The sequence below is a fragment of the Sesamum indicum genome, linkage group LG6, assembly GCF_026168435.1.
Source record: "Sesamum indicum cultivar Baizhima isolate 11 linkage group LG6, ASM2616843v1, whole genome shotgun sequence".
NCBI classification, from domain to species: domain Eukaryota; kingdom Viridiplantae; phylum Streptophyta; class Magnoliopsida; order Lamiales; family Pedaliaceae; genus Sesamum; species Sesamum indicum.
In genome coordinates, this window is record NC_142662.1 from 21,952,969 (window position 1) to 21,969,714 (window position 16,746).

The following is a 16,746-nucleotide window of genomic DNA, read 5'->3' on the forward strand; positions in this document are numbered from 1 at the left end:
TACTACTTTGAAGTAACAAAGGATGCCCACAGACCACTTAATAACCTATGTAGTTGGGCTGCGCATTAGATAGCGGCTATGAAACCAACTTCTAAGGGTTGGTCTGAATGTTTCAAGTTGAAGACCTTGAAATTGGGTATCAAGAGTCTTACTGAGACTTGCACTGAGTATTGCATTCCTTGGATGAGTGTCGCGTCTGACAAATGTTAGACGTCTATGGAATTTCAGTGGATTAATTGACAATATGGTCAATTAACTGAACTGATTGGTGGGGATCATCATATGGAAGCCTTGGAGGTTTGGTCGGTATTTCTTGAGTCCCCGGCTCGATAGTATGGGAGTAGTCCTCAAACTTGAGGAATCACGGCAATCACATGCATACGATGACTGTATCTTGGATCTGCGCGAGAGGTGATTGTGTCATAGACATGATCATCATAAGCCTTGTCCAGTGAGTCAAAGTATGTACAGAGGACGGTGAGTTTTAAAGAGGATTCGTCCCCTGTCGGTATGTGACAGAGGTATCTCCTATGCACTTGGAGATGTGTTCACACTTTATGAATTTGTGGGTATTAAGCATAGACGCCTAGTCCAGGTTGGAAACCGACACCTAATTTCATGCCCTAGATTAAGATCGAGAGACAGTAGGTGGAAGGACCGTACTCATACAGACTCGAGAGACTAAATGTTGACACGAAAATTCACCTAGTGTCTAGTGTCATGGATCGTTGCTAGACGGCCACCCATGATGACTGGTTTTCTTGATTAAGGGTTAATCAAGAAATTTAATTAGTAATAGTGTTAGACACTAGCTCAAGTCTAGCTGAAAGGTGAACCTAAAGAGTCACACATAAATCACCGAAAAGGAATAAGTAATTAATTTGAAATTAATTCCACAAGTAATTGAATTACTTACAAAGAGAGATCCATTGGATGGAAAGGATCCAAGAATAGATTAACGTCATTAATTTATATTGGGTTTGTCCTTATTATTTAATAAGTTAGATTTTATTAATTAATAAAGATAATTTAGACTTATGTATTTAATTAGATTAAATACAAGTTGAGCTCAATTAATTGAATTTTTATTAAATTGGATTTATATAAAAATTCATTGGGCTTGCATTTTGAAGGTAAAAATCAGTCAAGCCCAATTATTTTGAGCCTATGAAAAATTCCATGGAAGGAAATAAATGGCTAGCAAATTGCAATTTTGGAAAGTGCAAATTCTAACCATTTTGGGGATCTCTTTATCTAGAATAAAGAGAAATATACCACAAAGATAATAGAATGTATTTATAAACATTCTTAATTATCAAACAAGATATATAAATATGAAACATAATTATTTAGAAAATATTACGATCACTATTGCACAACAAAACAATTCTCCTCTCTTCCATCATTGCTCTCGGCCGCCCCTCTCTATCAATGCACTTGGTGCATTTTTCTTCTCTTCTAGCAAAGAGGACGTAGAGATCCCGATTTTAGTGTGGTGTGAATGAATTATAGGATTCTTATGTTGGAGCCTCAACTGAAGAGCATTTCAAGCGATTGTGAAAAATGAAGGTATCGTTTTTCACTCTCTTTATATTCGGTTTATGGTTTCAACATTAGTCCCTTGTACGTTTTATTTTTTAGTATATCGAACGCTCGGGAATTTCAAGGGTACACCCTTTGGATTCGTTTAATTTCTGCATTTAATTTTATTTTTACGCGTTTTTATTTACCGCTTTCGCTAGCGCGTTCTCGGTCCGTACCATATGACCCTTTCACTTACATCATTAAATATATTCGAATTCACAATGTTGATTTATTATATCAATATTTTAAATTAATAAATACGTACAATTAAAATAAAAAATAATAAAATATTATAAAAATAGACATATATATACTAATATAAAAAAAAAGTCTATCCACACTCACAAATGGAGGTCAATAACACTCGCCGCTCCAACTTTTTGTGAAGTAAAAAATGATCTTCATGATAAAATAACCAATTAAACTTTTCAAAATTTACATTAATTGATAATTTCTTTCTTTCTTTTTATTAATGCAATGCACTAATTTATATATTTTATTCTTATTTATAATATATTTTAAAATATGAAAAATTATTTATTGTATTCACGCAGAAACGACGTGCCACAATAGTTTGTACTATTCTAAAAGAAAATCTTTTATCGTACCAATTTTGAGTACCCAAATTTATTCTTTATTTTATTTTTTTCTCTTTACTTTAAATTATTAAGATTAATAATTTTAATCTTTTGTTTCCTTTTAACGACCTATTACTCCATATTTCTCTCTCACCTCCGCATTTATTACAATTTATTTTTATTCCAAACTTTTTTATCTCATCATCTTATACCATAACTTTTTTTATATACTCACGAAAACCACTTATCATAACAATTAGTGTATATATATATAATCATATTCGTGACACTCGAAATTGCTGACGTCTTGGGAAAAAGATAACTAAAAATTAGAATGAAGTTGAATTGCGGTCTAAAACTGACTTAAGGAAAAGTTTTGGTAGCATTTCAATTTGAGTAACCATATGGAGGTGACATCGTAACTGGCAATCAGAGCAACTAACGGAGAAGAGGGACCCTGCAATGTAAAATCATTTCTTCGATTGATCTCATTTTTTTATTATTATCAACAAATTATTTACCAGTACAGCAGTACTGCTTCAATTCTTCACTGAAAATTCAATTAATATATTGCCATTTCTGTTCCTTACACGTTTTCTTTACATTATATGCTGCTGGGGGAATGATTGATCGGGTTTTAGATGCTTTTACAGACGTTACTTCATCAATGGTGGTGATCTGAGAAGCCCTTGTCGGGTACAATCGCTTTCTCTATGTGAAATATGTGTATACGTGTTGGTTGATGCGAATGATTGTTGGTGAAGCAGAGCAGATCCAGGGCTTGAAGTTTTACGTGTTTGTTCTTATTTTTACTCATTTCCCTCTTTGTGATGTTGATATTGTTCGAGGGTTATACATTTTGAATTGTTGTGCAATTTTCTGCGGCAGAGCTGTATTTGGTGATTTACATAAAAATAAATCAGCGAGGCCAAGCCAGTACGACTGTGAATGCGTTAGAAAGAATAGTTACTGGATGACCAAAAGAGAAAGAATCTGAGAGAGGAAGAAAAGGCCCCTTAACTTGGCAATTTTATCCTACTACTTAACCGACTCCAGAGTTTAGTTGTTAACTAGTTATGAAGGAGAATGAATAATAACCTTCATGGAGTTGTGCACTAGTTCAAGTAATTGAATGTCCACGTCCACATATTTGGCTTATTGAGGTAAATGGATGTTTGTTGTATTGCGTTCAGTTTATCGTTTTTGGGAAGCATGAACTTATGGAAAAAATAAATTGTGTACTTGATGAGTAGATAGCAAAAATGGGCGAAGGCCAGCAGTATCAGCTAGGGACGATTGGAGCACTGAGCCTCTCTGTGGTTTCTTCGGTGTCAATTGTAATTTGCAACAAGGCGCTCATTAGCACTCTTGGCTTCACTTTCGGTGAGAACTTTTTTTGACTTAATCCATCAACTTGATGTTAAGAAGAGTAATATTGTGCTATTATGCCTGTTGTGTTTTTCCTGCCTCAACCATGCTAGTTTGGATGTTTGCCTTCTTAAACTTTGTGTTCTGGGAAAATTCTGGTCTTGTACATTTCTTACTCACTGTTCAATTCATGGTGGTACACAAGCCATATAGTGCATAGGGTTTGGTGAAAATTGTGTTGTGCTGTATTTTTATGAGAGGATCTAGTCAATAATGGGTGGTATATTGACATCAAAATGTTCTAGTTTCCAGCTTTGCATTCTAGATTTTCTGTGTTCAGTTGATTCGAATAAGGGCCACTTGAATTCAAACAAAGGTAATATCCTAAATGGGGTGAAATTTTTGTCGTGATGAAGTTGAAGTTGATGGCTTTAGACATGTCTTCAGGGAATATGGAGTCCTTTTGAGATGATGCGTTATATATGACCTATTTCTGAAAAATGATGTTAATCGCTAACTGCTGCTTCTTTAAATGCAAAAAATTGTATAGTTGATTCTGTCCTATATATCATGCAGTACTAGTCGGCAGCTTTTCTGGTGTTGTGAATCTTTACTGTCTTTCCTCGTTTATTTTGAAGACCATGACATTTTCTTTACAATCGGAGCTTCTGCAAATTATGAAGGGGAATCTAGCATTTAACCCAAGAAATCAAAGGGGGGTAGTGAGTGCACAATGGATCTTGTTTTTGTCCAACAAGAAAACTTCTGAGGCAGTCCAAGCTGCAAGCAGTTACTTGGTGTTGGATTTTGATTTGGGAGATTGTTGTCTATTACTGGGCACCACAAAATAAATTTTCCATGAGAAACAGGATTCTTTTTTTATTATTTTAAAGAACAGCGCGACAAACTCTGTAAAGTTCTTGTGGGCTTCTGTCTAGAGAATCCTACTGAAATCTGAAAATCAAACTGGCGATGCTGATTGAAGAATTTTACTAAATATGTATTGGACATTTCTTTCTTACCATGATCTCTTCTTACCTGGCATTTTCCTTTTCTGATGGGATGTTTCTGTACACTTTCTCTGAAGTGAAAGTTTTTCCTGCATTATTTGTTACCCCTCTGGTGGATGGAGAGAGAAAGGTGATGTAGTCATTTGATTTCCTATTATCACTTAGAACCGTGTGAGGAAACTGGACCCATACTCTTTTCTTTTGGGGCTTGCTTTCTCAGCATTACTTTCTAACACCTGCTCATCCCAGGATTCTTTAGAGCTGTGACTTTCTCTGTTCTAGTCTGTATATTGGGCTTGTACATCTCTTTTTGGTGCATTTTCCGGTTATCCTTTTACAATTAGTTCAGTCATAACTTTGAATGGTGTTCATCCAGTTTCGTCTTTGATGATGTTGGGACTTCCATGGACCAAGTCTTCTTTTACAGCAAGTCTTTACGCTGTACATTTCAATAACTTTTGGTATCTAAACAAGCTTATTTGTATTTCTAGTCAATATTTTTTAAATAGATATATCATTCTACAACCGAAAATTATCATTATTTATTTTTCGCATTGAATATAACAAAGCTCCTGCAAATGCTTTGTTTACTTAATTATTAACCAAAGCTTGCTTGATATCAGTAAAGAGTTGTATATACCAAAGCTCGCATGACTTGCATATTTGTATGTATGAATTCTTTTTCCCCATTATATAGCCTTTTGGTCATTAACTTTGGTTTTCTCCCCTCATTTTACTTCTCAGCTACAACCCTAACTAGCTGGCATCTTCTTGTCACGTTTTGTTCTCTTCATATTGCTTTATGGATGAAATGGTTTGAGCACAAGCCTTTTGATCCAAGAGCTGTCATGGGATTTGGAATTTTGAACGGAACATCGATTGGACTACTAAATCTTAGCCTGGGTTTCAACTCTGTTGGTTTCTATCAGGTAAAATTTCTCTTACCCTGCTGTTATCTATGCTTCGCATGTAACTAGAAAAAAATAGCTTTATTCTTTTATGCTTTTCTATAGATAAAAGAATTATCTTACAAGATTAGTGTTTCATGGAGTAGATGTAATTAGGCAATACTACTAAATGACCGTTGTATCCCGTCAAGCCTTAAGGATACATTGCTCAAAAATCTTCCACTAGTAAAGATTAGAACCGTGGCATATAGGGGTTCATTCAGTTTAGAGAATCAGATAGGGCAAGCCCTGTCAACTTTAGAGATAAGACCAACGGTCTACTGCACTTACATGAAACAGAATAGCCTGAATAACTCTAGTAAAATAGGTCTCAATTTTCAGCTTTCAGTTTTCTCACAATAGTTGCTTATGGGAAGAATATGTCAGAATATATCTTGATATCTTGTCGGTGAAGTCCGTGGTGCCTTTAGTTTCCATTTTGCGGTGGTATAATTACACTGAGTATTCTGCTATAGGTAAAAAGATCTAAAACATTGACCTGTAATTAGTGCTATAGCGCTCTCTTTCTGATCTAGTTCATTCTGCAGTATTACTACTTTGCTGTTATTTCATTAGAATGACGGTCTCCAAATGTTCATCTCTCGGTGTATGCATTGCAGATGACAAAATTGGCAATTATCCCCTGCACTGTCCTTCTGGAGATTCTGTTTTTCAGGAGGATATTCAGGTCAGATCTGTACATCAGTCGCTCCAGATTTGTTTAGTTTTTATTCTGCTATCAGTATAATTTAGTCTAGCATGAGGATTGTATGCCCTCAGTTTTACTGCCTATATTTTTCTCGATTGATCCATTGCATTTTTATATGTTTTGTGAGAAGCATGTGTATTTTATCAATAAAAACATGGGAACCAGTCCTATCTGGAAACTGCCATGCTTCGCTTTCTCCTTATTAGAGTAAACTTTTGAAATTTTCTTCTTGCATGATGGGAATCTTTGGTTGAAGTCCGTGATGTAAGCTGGCTGCTGGATTCTTTGGAGCCACAGTGGCTCCATGCAAAATGACCATCAGACTATAACACTGTCATAGAGAGCGCAAGCATCCAAAGGACAAATAGAGAGTTCGCTCTCTGGGAGCTCTGGATGTTAAACAGACGCCTGCACAACTACAGCAAAGTAGAAATGTGCTTACAGAAAAAAAGAACTAAGAAAAGAATAACTATATTATCTTGCTTACAGATGAAAAATTCAGCTCTAGTAACTCCAGATTTTCGTTCTCTTTTGGCCTAGAATTGTTATTGGAACTTTTGAGCGGTTTCTTTACCATTATGCTCTTCATACTTTTGTTCATTATTAGGCAACAAATCTGATTTAAAACTTTGTTGACTGCGGTTTGCAGTAGGAATGTCCAGCTGTCACTCACTGTCCTTCTCTTGGGTGTTGGAATTGCAACAGTGACTGATCTGCAGCTCAATGTCCTGGGTTCCATCTTATCTCTGCTTGCTGTTGTTTCAACTTGTGTTGCACAGATTGTATCCTCTGCTACTTTATAGTACTTATTTCTTTTGCTGCCCCAAGAGTGCCTTTGAGAAACAATCATGTTACCATGTGGAGAGAAAACTGTTTTCTCGAAAAATAGACTAACCTGGAGAATAATATTTTTCATGTGGCTCACTGAAATTTACAGCAGTTCCCTTTTTCATTTGTCTAGCTTGGCAATATTCTGGATCAAACTATTATTTTCCATTTTGGCTTTGCTAAAACTTTCTACACTTTTGATTTTTCATGAGCCCTCTGATCAATTTGGGGATCTTAACTGCGAATACCATTAGATGACAAATACCATCCAGAAAAAGTTCAAGGTTTCATCAACACAACTTCTGTACCAATCTAGTCCCTATCAGGCTATCACTTTATTCGTGACTGGACCATTTGTAGATGGACTTTTGACGAATCAGAATGTATTTGCTTTTAACTACACTCCTCAAGTGCTGGTAAGGAATTAAACTCCTTCACTGCAGCTGATAGCTAACATGCATGATTCACTTTTGTGCGTTTTCTGTGACAGGCTTTCATTATCCTATCCTGCTTAATATCAGTTGCTGTGAACTTTAGTACCTTTTTGGTAATTGGAAAGACATCACCAGTTACCTATCAGGTCCTGGGGCATTTAAAGACGTGCCTTGTTTTAGCATTCGGATATGTTCTTCTACGAGACCCCTTTAGTTGGCGGAACATTTTAGGGATCTTGATTGCTATGGTAGGGATGGTACTGTACTCATATTATTGCACTGCCGAAAGCCAGCAAAAGGCCACCAGTGCTGAAGCAACACAATTATCCCAGGTGCTTAACATTTTATTCTTTCTGTTACTATCCCCTTTTAATATATGAGAAGTTCCATCAGATTTGAGAAAATTGATGTGCTAATTCTCTCTTTTCATGTTTGAAGACCACGGAAAGTGAAACTGATCCTCTGTTAAGCGTTGAAAATGGAGGTGGTATTATAACTGATGATGGTGTTAGACGAGCTCCGGGATGGAATTTGAACAAGGACCCGCACGCATAGAACATTCATGGTGTACGTATTTTACTTGGATGGTACTGTTTCAAACTTCCTGTGATGAAGATGTCACTGCAAGGGATGCCATACTTTGTGGATTACGAGTTCCGCGTTTCAATAGATTGAACTTCATTCACTAGTACTTGAGCGAAATGTGTCCTTGCGATGAAACAGCTTTGTTATACTAGGTTTGCCACATAGAACTGAGAATATTGATAATAGATTCGTTCTTGTAAAACAAACGTTTCAGCTCTCATATCAATATGCTCTATGAAATTGAAAAATTAGACAAGTTGTTCTTGGAATCGCTATTTGCAGTTGTGGAATTTCGGTCTTGACTCCTACCTAATTTCTTTTGTCAGCACTTGATATTACAATCAATCAATTTCTACATTTCAGGAAATTAACTCATGTTATTAGTCAATTGATGATTATATAAAAAATATACAGCGAGGTTAAGGGAGCCAATGACTACACATACGCATCAGTGCTGATGAATAGAACATTTATTGGTGAAGAACCATGTAGATATCCAATAGAGTTGTTCACATAACAACAACTCAAAGTTTGACATATTAATGAGAAAGAGTTCTTCACAGTCTGAAAGTCGTATAAAAAATGGCATTTGTTCTTACTAGCCAAAATTTACTTTGAAAGTTGATAATACGAATGTTAAAGCTTTCCTTAAAAATAAACTTGAATAAAAAACTAAGAAAGCTCAGATTATTAGATGACGGGCTGAATGTCAATATTATTGTTATAATATTGTTACTATAAAATTTTATAAAAATATTCTTGCAGATTTTTTAACAAGAGATTGAAATATTTGAAGCAAACTCCATCATTGTAAGGCTCAAGCATCTTAGGAAAAACCTTGAGCATCTGGATAAATAATTTGGACAGCTGACGGCGAAAGCCCAAATAGCTTGCCAAGTCCAACAAGCAAATATTGACACTGTCCAGATCACCATGAGTAGTACCAAACTGACCTCGAGCTCGTTATGAAACGACTTAATGGAACCAAATCGAAAGGCATCGCCTTCAGTGATGTCCTAGAATTAAGAGACCAGGGCTTCAAACCTGTAGTTAGAAAACAAAGCTCTAAACATGTAGCAGTAGATTCAAATACTACTTGTACGAAACCATTGCCAGCTCTGGCGAAGAGGCAACAATTAAATTACTAGAAGTGCAAACTCTTGATAATTTAAGTCAACCTAATCCCTTTAGGGTTAAAGAGGGGGAGAATAATCATAGGCCGATGACAGAAACCTTTAAGGTTAATACTGGTGATTCTATATCTTCTTTCTGCTTGGAGGTATACCAAAGGATGTGGAAAAAAGAGTCAACCCCACCAAAATTGTAGTAGACGCATCCAAAAAATATAACCGAATCTGGATGCTCAAAGGGTCAAAATCAGAAAAGGTCCAAGAATGATATGATTTTAGAGCACAATCTTCGGTTCATACTATGTCACCAGGATTTCTGGAGATCTCAAAACTTCCGAAACCAATTGGTTGGGCAATGTATGATGCATGGCAAAATATTCCATATTTAAAGCAAGGAGATATTTTGGAGCTAAAGTTCATTTCAGCAGCTCCAGAGATCGTGGAAAAATGGTCTCATCTAGCATTTTATTTTATTAAGTTACAGAGACCTGACATGATAACCTTTAACAAAGTCAAGACTGCCATAGGAGAAGCTCCCCTAGTATCATCCTTTAGCGAAGATGAAATATCTACCAAAAGAGCTTGGGGATTCTCGACATATCTCACTAAAATGGACAAAGTCAAGTATCTACTTAAAATATTTTCAAATAAATTAAATGGATAATTCCTCTTAAACTCCATGATAGGGAAGAGCACCGAGTTTGAGTTTGTAAAAACCTATTCAAGAAGAAAAAAAAATGCTTGTTTGGGAGAATAAGTTACCTGCAATGGAGGCTACTAAGAAGAAGGCATACAACATGATGCATGTGGGGTAATGACATAACTACATATGCCCTTGTTGTGAAAAATAAGAAAAACCTTTGTTCAGGATGAAAATTCAAGTAACCCAAAAGAAACTCGAACTAAAGCCAGAAAAGGGTAAAAGAAAGAATTTTTACAGAATGAGATAAAAACCTCAAAATGTAAAAAATCAAAAGGAGGACTGTTGGTAGAAGATGACAAGGAAGTCAACAGTTGGAAAAGTAAAAGATACCAACTGGCAAGCACATGGCCAACAAGCTATAATGACCACAACTGAAAACTGGAAAGTCAGAATAGGTGATAAACACAGTGAAGTCATCTAAAACAAGTTTGAGGTCCGTGGGCTATTATAAGTTAAGAGCTTGGAAGTAGATCGGGGATCATTGAAAAACTTTCGCTAACTTTTCAACACGTAATATTTTGAGTCTTTTAAGTTTTAAATGTTAGTAATTTTAGTTGATGGGGATTTTCCCCACGAGTGTAGTCCTCTTTTCTATGAGAACCTAAACAGTTGTCTCCTCCTATAGAAAAAAAAATATTTATATAATATTTCAACTAATTTCTTCAATAAATTCAAGGCTTCTATTCAACTTGTTCGTCCAAAATCTTGTTAAGTCTCTATTTAGGAGTATTTTTAAGATAGAAAACGGAAAAAGGGTTATGTTGTTTGTTGCTAAAGGAGTCAAGTGCATGTGAAACATCTGTTGCGGCAGTTTGGTTGGGGGAAGTCCGTAAAATGAGGACTTGAAATACCCGGACAAAGCTATCAAACGAGATATGAAGGCTTAATTCTATTCCGGAAGCATGTTTGACCTAATTTTGTGCATATGGGTCTTTTATTCATCAGAAGAGCAAAATGATTTGGCTACAACACTAATAGTGTTAAAATTTTAGAAATTTTTGGACTATAAGTGTCGATCACATAAAGTAGAGAACTCAAAAAGAGAATAACTCTATTTAATGGGACAAAAAATGTAACTAAATCCTATATAAATTTATTTTTGATGCATTTGAATCCAAAATTTCTCTCTAAAAAACAACCCAACCCCTCCCCCTCTTAATGCAAAAAGTTAACTAAAAACTTTGTTGTCATTAAAAGAAATATCACTTGTATAGACATGAGTCGAAGTTATTCAAATGAAATGGGCCACGTTCCTTACATGGGAGATTTTCATTAGTTTCTAGCGGAGATTTAACGGCACGGGCTGAATCCATTTGACGGTAAGGGACTAAAACTATAACTCTTGAAACAAGAGCAGCAAAAAACGTTTTAGTGGTATTTTGGAGGGACCAAAATGTATTTTTCCCTTAGTATTAGTTTATCTTTTACTTATATTATTTGTATGAAAACTTTCATAAAATTTATTTTTTATCCTTTTGTTTTAGTTTTAATTTTAAATATTAAAATTATCTCATTAATTAACTTATTTTTCTAGATACCTAATTAAAGAAACATTTTTCTTCGAGTACCTAAAATTAATTTAAGTTTTTTCCCTCTCAAATCAATGTTGGTTTTTTGAAGGGATAATTACACTTCTCTCCTTTAAGATTTGATGTAATTATATGTAAACTCTCTATAATTTGAAAAATTACATCTAGCATCTCTAAAGTTTGTTTCCGTCTAACAAATAATTAGTCAAAAAAATTTATATTTACCCTCAATTAACTTATTACTAACTTATAGTAGGTCAATAAATCTTTTTATGACCAAATTACCCCCACACGTCTTCATCCATTAGTGCATGTGATAAGGTATATTTTTCACCATTATAATGATAGTTCAGTATGATAAAAAAATATTTGACCTGCAATAAGTCAGTAATAAGTTAATTAAGGATGAACATAATTTTTTTTAATTATTTTGTTAATATTAATAGATTCAATGAATTTTAAATAACGGGGACTTATTTATTAAACAAAAGTAAACATCAGAGATGTTAGGTGTAATTTTTAAAATTTCAAAAAATTTACATGTAATTACACTATACTTCAAGGGAGGAGAGTGTAAATATCACTTTTAAAAACAAAACAAAACCAAAACAAACTATTGAGCCCAAACTTGAAAATTCTCCATGGGTCAAATTAGATGGACCGAAACCGAGCTGGGTATTTGTGGCCCAATAGAGCGTAGGGTTTCAAGACCCTATATATATAAATTATTTCTGCCATTCAATTCTCACCGATTACTAAACCCTAGAGCATTCGTTGCTGTGGCTGAGCGCCTCCACTTGCAAAGAGCTGAATCAATCAACCGAGAATGGTAAAAATTTCTCCCGAGTTCTGTTGAAAAATTAGTTTGTAGTTGTTGTTTCGGTGATGAATTCTATTGTTGAATCTTTGTAGACGTTCAAGAGAAGGAACGGAGGGCGCAACAAGCATGGCCGCGGCCATGTCAATTTCATCCGCTGCTCCAACTGTGGAAAATGCTGCCCTAAGGTTTCTTCTTCTTTAAATTTCCATTACAATTCTGAATTTTTCTTCGTCTTGGATGTTATGTGCGTGGTGCTTTACGCAAGCGGATTCTGGTAATGGTTCGGGCTTGATTGGTAATTGGTGGCGTATTTCTTTTAGGGTTTTATCTTTTCCGGTGGGTGAAGAAGCATCCCATCAGTTCATGTTGTCTCTTCAGTGGCAGTTAGTTTGTAGCCTATAAAATTTTTGGGTTGTTTTGATCCGATGAATGTGTTTCATTGATTTAGTAGATGCTTATAGAGGGAGTAATTGTTTGGGAAGCAAATTTCATTTGTTGATTGTGGGATTTAAAACTCATCTAAACAAAGGGCGACTCTACTAGGAAATAACTGCTGATCACATTATTGGTATTGATGGAAAACAATATCTCTGCTGTTCCGTATGAGCTGGTCTTGTTGTCTTGGAAACTTTTGTGGATCTCGAGTTGGAGGATTCATTGTGAATGAATAAATTATCATGATTCAAATTTGCCCTCTGATTTCAGTGCTGCTGGATTTTACTAGACTGGGTGTCCTTTTGGTTTTCAAATAATATCTGGTACCTTATAATATCCAAAAAATGTTCTTACAAGAACTTGTGAGATGTTTTGAAATAATCTTATCATTTTGGGACATCATTAGATTCTGCCTTTATTGTGTATACACATGAAAGTTATGAGTATCCATATGCATTGTGCATTACATGGATGGATAATGAAATTTAAGTTTCTCACGGTCAAAGAATGATTTACCAGTATAAGTCTGAATTCCCTTAAATGCATTGAGGATCTGGCCATGTAAAGCTTTCTCATAATTCCTGTGGGATTAAGTTCTGTCTAATGGTAATTATAGTTGAATTTGACAAAACAGTGGAATGGTTTATTGATAGGACAAAGCCATCAAGAGGTTTTTGGTGAGGAACATAGTTGAGCAAGCTGCTGTAAGGGATGTCCAGGAAGCCTGTGCTTTTGATAGTAAGCATTTCTGTGTCCTTGAGTGATATTTATGTTTCATCAATCTTCAAATCCTATTATTTCTTGTTTAGAATACATTGAGAATAGAAGGTCGATGATCTAATTTATGCTTTTGTACCAAAACAGCATATACCCTTCCTAAGCTGTACGTGAAGATGCAATACTGTGTTTCATGTGCCATTCACTCTAAAGTGGTGAGGGTTCGCTCTCGTACTGATAGGAGGATTCGTGAGCCACCACAGCGCTTCAGACGTCCAAGGGTTGGTTTCCCTTAGTGCTTATTAGTTGCTTTTTTCAAGTTTTATGTGTTATGCTTTCATGTGTATTTTGTGTTGTACATGAGTTGCCTTCTCTGGATACAATTTGTTGAGAGCATATGCTGTACTTGGTATCCTTCGTTCCCTCCCTCTCCCAAGTCCAACACAATCAAAGTTTTCCTTTAGCAGGAATTCTGAGATTTATTGGATTCTTGAAATTAAGTAAAAAGGACCAAAGAGAAGCGGACAGCCTCGGAAATACATTGTTGATGATATGTTTTGCTCTTTTTGAATCAGCTGCACAAGTGCTTCTGTTTTGCTCTTTTTCAATCAGCTGCACAAGTGCTTCTGTTTTGCTCTTTTTCAATCAGCTGCAAATCTATTTCTATTCAATCAACTGCAGAAATATTTCTATAACTAGCTTTCAATCTCGTATCAGAAAATTGTTTCTGGTGTACTTAAACCATTCTTTTTACTAGCATTCAGTGACTTCCATATAATGGACTCGCCAATTTTTTTAAACTTAATTATCCTTATTTGCAGTGAATGATAGAGACATTCTAATCTGTGAAGCATTTATGCTTTTTTTCCCTGAATTTACTGCCTTTACCTTCCCTATCTACAGGATGATCTGCCAAAGCCAGGCCAACCTCCACGTGTCGGTGGACCACCTGCTGCTGCTCGGGCTTAATACTTTCCTTGAACATCTGCTGCTAGGCTCGTTCAACATTATGCAATTTATGAGATCATGGTTTTCACCGATTTTGTTTTTTAGTTGTCTGACATAGAACCATGCAAATGCAGTTTGATGTGCAACAACTTCTTGAATTCAGTAAAACTGAGTTTCTTTTTCTACGGTATTCTCACGCATTCGGCACTGGCATATCAAATCATTAGTTGCATTACCAGTGAGAATGTGATCTAAGAGTTGCCATGTTTCCATTCTATTGGGTTCTCTATGATGCCCATGCCTCGGAGTACCTTCGCTCCCTTTAGCATTCAATATACATTTAATAGATCAATTTGAAATGATAAAAAAAAATTAAAAAAATGTAGATTAGTGAAAATATGAAGAACTCAGAGTTGATAAGAGGATTAACATCAATTGAACTGCTTTGTTGATTCAGCCCAGTTTATTTAGCATTTGTAGAAGGTGGTCTAATAATTTCATTTGGCCATCAGTTTGGTGGGATTTGTGATGTTTGAGGAGAATCATGGTGTAAGTGAAGAGAAATGGGTGTATATGGGTAAATATAATCTGAGATGATAGTATAGAAGGGGTTATCCTTCAGATTTGAGATGGAGGATGATGGAAATTTGCATGCATTCGGTCTCGGTTCCAACCGTGTCGCAGTCAGTAGGACAACAGGAGTCGGGTTGTACATCAAGAGTCAATTTTTTTGACAAGACTGCACTTTGAAAGTCGAGTTCGATTTTGTATTAGTGACAGCGTGCTATATTATCATGAAACAACCACCATCATCATCACTAGTTGTTGGAGCATGTTGAATGTTTGCACCAAATGTGAATTTTCATCAATTTTAGGTAAATGTATATACGAAAGATAAGAACAATAAATAAATAATTGATTACAATGATGTCAGTCATTTAAGAAATTGATAGTATAAAATAAATTTGGATAAAATATGAAATTAAAAGTTTAGTTATAATTAAAGAAAGTTTTATAAAGAAAAATGGAAGCATAGATAATATTAACAAACATGTTAAAGTTGAAAAGTACATATAATAGTATGCTCAAAAGTATGGATTTGAGTTTGATGGAGCAATCCCTTAGGAGACAACCGATTTTGGGTAGGGGTGATTATAATGCGATTTGGTTTTTCAGAGCTATTTTTAAATTGAATTGTTATTAATAATTTTTTAAATTATTATTTTTGAAATCTAAATAAAAAAGGGATTTCGTGTGGTTGTGTGTTTGAAGATAAATCATAAAAAAAGATTTGATTCAGTTTGGTTCAGACAGTTTTAATTTGTTTAATCACCCTAATTAAGTTAAAACTTATTCTCTCTTGATTGAATTTAAATCATAAATCACAATTTTTTTTTATCACCCTAATTAGTCAATTTGGACCCATTGCCATCCCTAGACTTTGAACAACTCATTTTTTTTAATAACATTAATGATTACTCCTCTAATTCATTCAGATTCAAATACAAAATCAAGACTTCGATATTTTTATATCATAAAATTCAAAATAAACAAGATAAGACACTACACCCATATCTATAGTCAATTTTTGGAACTCTAGCCTAGCCCAATCGGTCAAACCGTCTGAACCTTCGTTCGGTTAATAAAATGGGCTGGTTAAGAAAAAAAACCTGATAGGTATATTTAAACAAAAGAAAAAATCGCTCAACCCAGTTGATTGATAGGTAACCTGCCCAATATTGGGTCAAGCGATTCAGACAATTTGTTTTATTATAATTTACCTTTTTTTACTGGTTAGAATTAGAGTGAGAAGAAAATTAAATGCTAGCTGAATATTTGTACCTTTTAATTAGTAAATAAGGGTAAGAAATGTACTATACAGGTCAAAATGTGAAAGCTAATTGCAAATAGCGCAATTGAAGAGCACAACAAGGTAGGGGGGTTAAATGCTTCTTTTTTAAAATGTTAAAGGTGCCTTTTTTTATATTGTTCTAGTTTACAAAAGGTTTGTGTCAATTTCAATTTTTATAGACAGATAGAATTGGATTGGACCCATTGATAACAATTATTTATAGGGATAATTACAATTCTCGGAGATGAGATTTGGTATAATTATATGTAGATTTTTTATAGTTTGAAAATTTATATTTAGCACCCTTAAAGTTTGCTTTCGTCTAATAAATAAGTTTTTTTGTTAGTCTAAATTCACCTAATTTACTGATAATTAACAAAAAAATTAGAATAAAATATATATTTACCTTCAATTGACTTATTATTGACTTATAGTAGATTAAATAAATCTTTTTATGATCAAATAACCCTCATACATCTTCACGTATTAATATATATGAGGAGGTATATCTTCTCCATTATAAGGATAAGTTTGAAAAAAATTGTTCGACTTATAATAAGTCAGTTTTA

General features: G+C 34.7%; 2 protein-coding genes across 5 annotated transcripts; both read left to right on the plus strand.

The window, feature by feature from the left end:
* The first annotated feature begins 2,477 nt into the window (after positions 1-2,477).
* Positions 2,478-8,299, plus strand: LOC105163861 (UDP-xylose transporter 3). Of its 4 annotated transcripts, none has more exons than XM_011082357.3 (10): positions 2,478-2,626; positions 2,816-2,957; positions 3,051-3,325; positions 3,416-3,545; positions 5,285-5,469; positions 6,108-6,175; positions 6,846-6,978; positions 7,279-7,440; positions 7,515-7,790; positions 7,897-8,299. In XM_011082357.3, the coding sequence occupies exons 4-10, from the start codon at positions 3,425-3,427 to the stop codon at positions 8,011-8,013; spliced, it is 1,062 nt and encodes a 353-aa protein (XP_011080659.1). In that variant the 5' UTR covers positions 2,478-2,626; positions 2,816-2,957; positions 3,051-3,325; positions 3,416-3,424; the 3' UTR covers positions 8,014-8,299. The 4 variants fall into 4 exon arrangements, with proteins under 4 accessions (XP_011080659.1, XP_011080661.1, XP_020550752.1 ...); XM_011082359.3 differs by having other exon boundaries at positions 2,816-2,858; XM_020695093.2 differs by lacking the exon at positions 2,478-2,626 and having other exon boundaries at positions 2,658-2,957.
* A 3,794-nt stretch (positions 8,300-12,093) lies between these two features.
* LOC105163860 (small ribosomal subunit protein eS26z) lies at positions 12,094-14,515 on the plus strand. The gene is made up of 5 exons (XM_011082356.3): positions 12,094-12,234; positions 12,318-12,410; positions 13,314-13,398; positions 13,525-13,658; positions 14,281-14,515. The coding sequence occupies exons 1-5, from the start codon at positions 12,232-12,234 to the stop codon at positions 14,344-14,346; spliced, it is 381 nt and encodes a 126-aa protein (XP_011080658.1). The 5' UTR covers positions 12,094-12,231; the 3' UTR covers positions 14,347-14,515.
* Positions 14,516-16,746: the final 2,231 nt, after the last annotated feature.

Excerpts from the sequence above, each read along its gene's own strand:
- LOC105163861 (XM_011082357.3), top strand. The coding sequence starts at position 3,425 with ATGGGCGAAGGCCAGCAGTATCAGCTAGGGACGATTGGAGCACTGAGC. Across the intron at positions 3,546-5,284 it reads CACTCTTGGCTTCACTTTCG|CTACAACCCTAACTAGCTGG; the intron begins GTGAGAACTTTT and ends TTTACTTCTCAG. Across the intron at positions 5,470-6,107 it reads ACTCTGTTGGTTTCTATCAG|ATGACAAAATTGGCAATTAT; the intron begins GTAAAATTTCTC and ends TATGCATTGCAG.
- LOC105163860 (XM_011082356.3), top strand. Across the intron at positions 12,411-13,313 it reads GTGGAAAATGCTGCCCTAAG|GACAAAGCCATCAAGAGGTT; the intron begins GTTTCTTCTTCT and ends GTTTATTGATAG. Across the intron at positions 13,659-14,280 it reads AGCGCTTCAGACGTCCAAGG|GATGATCTGCCAAAGCCAGG; the intron begins GTTGGTTTCCCT and ends CCCTATCTACAG.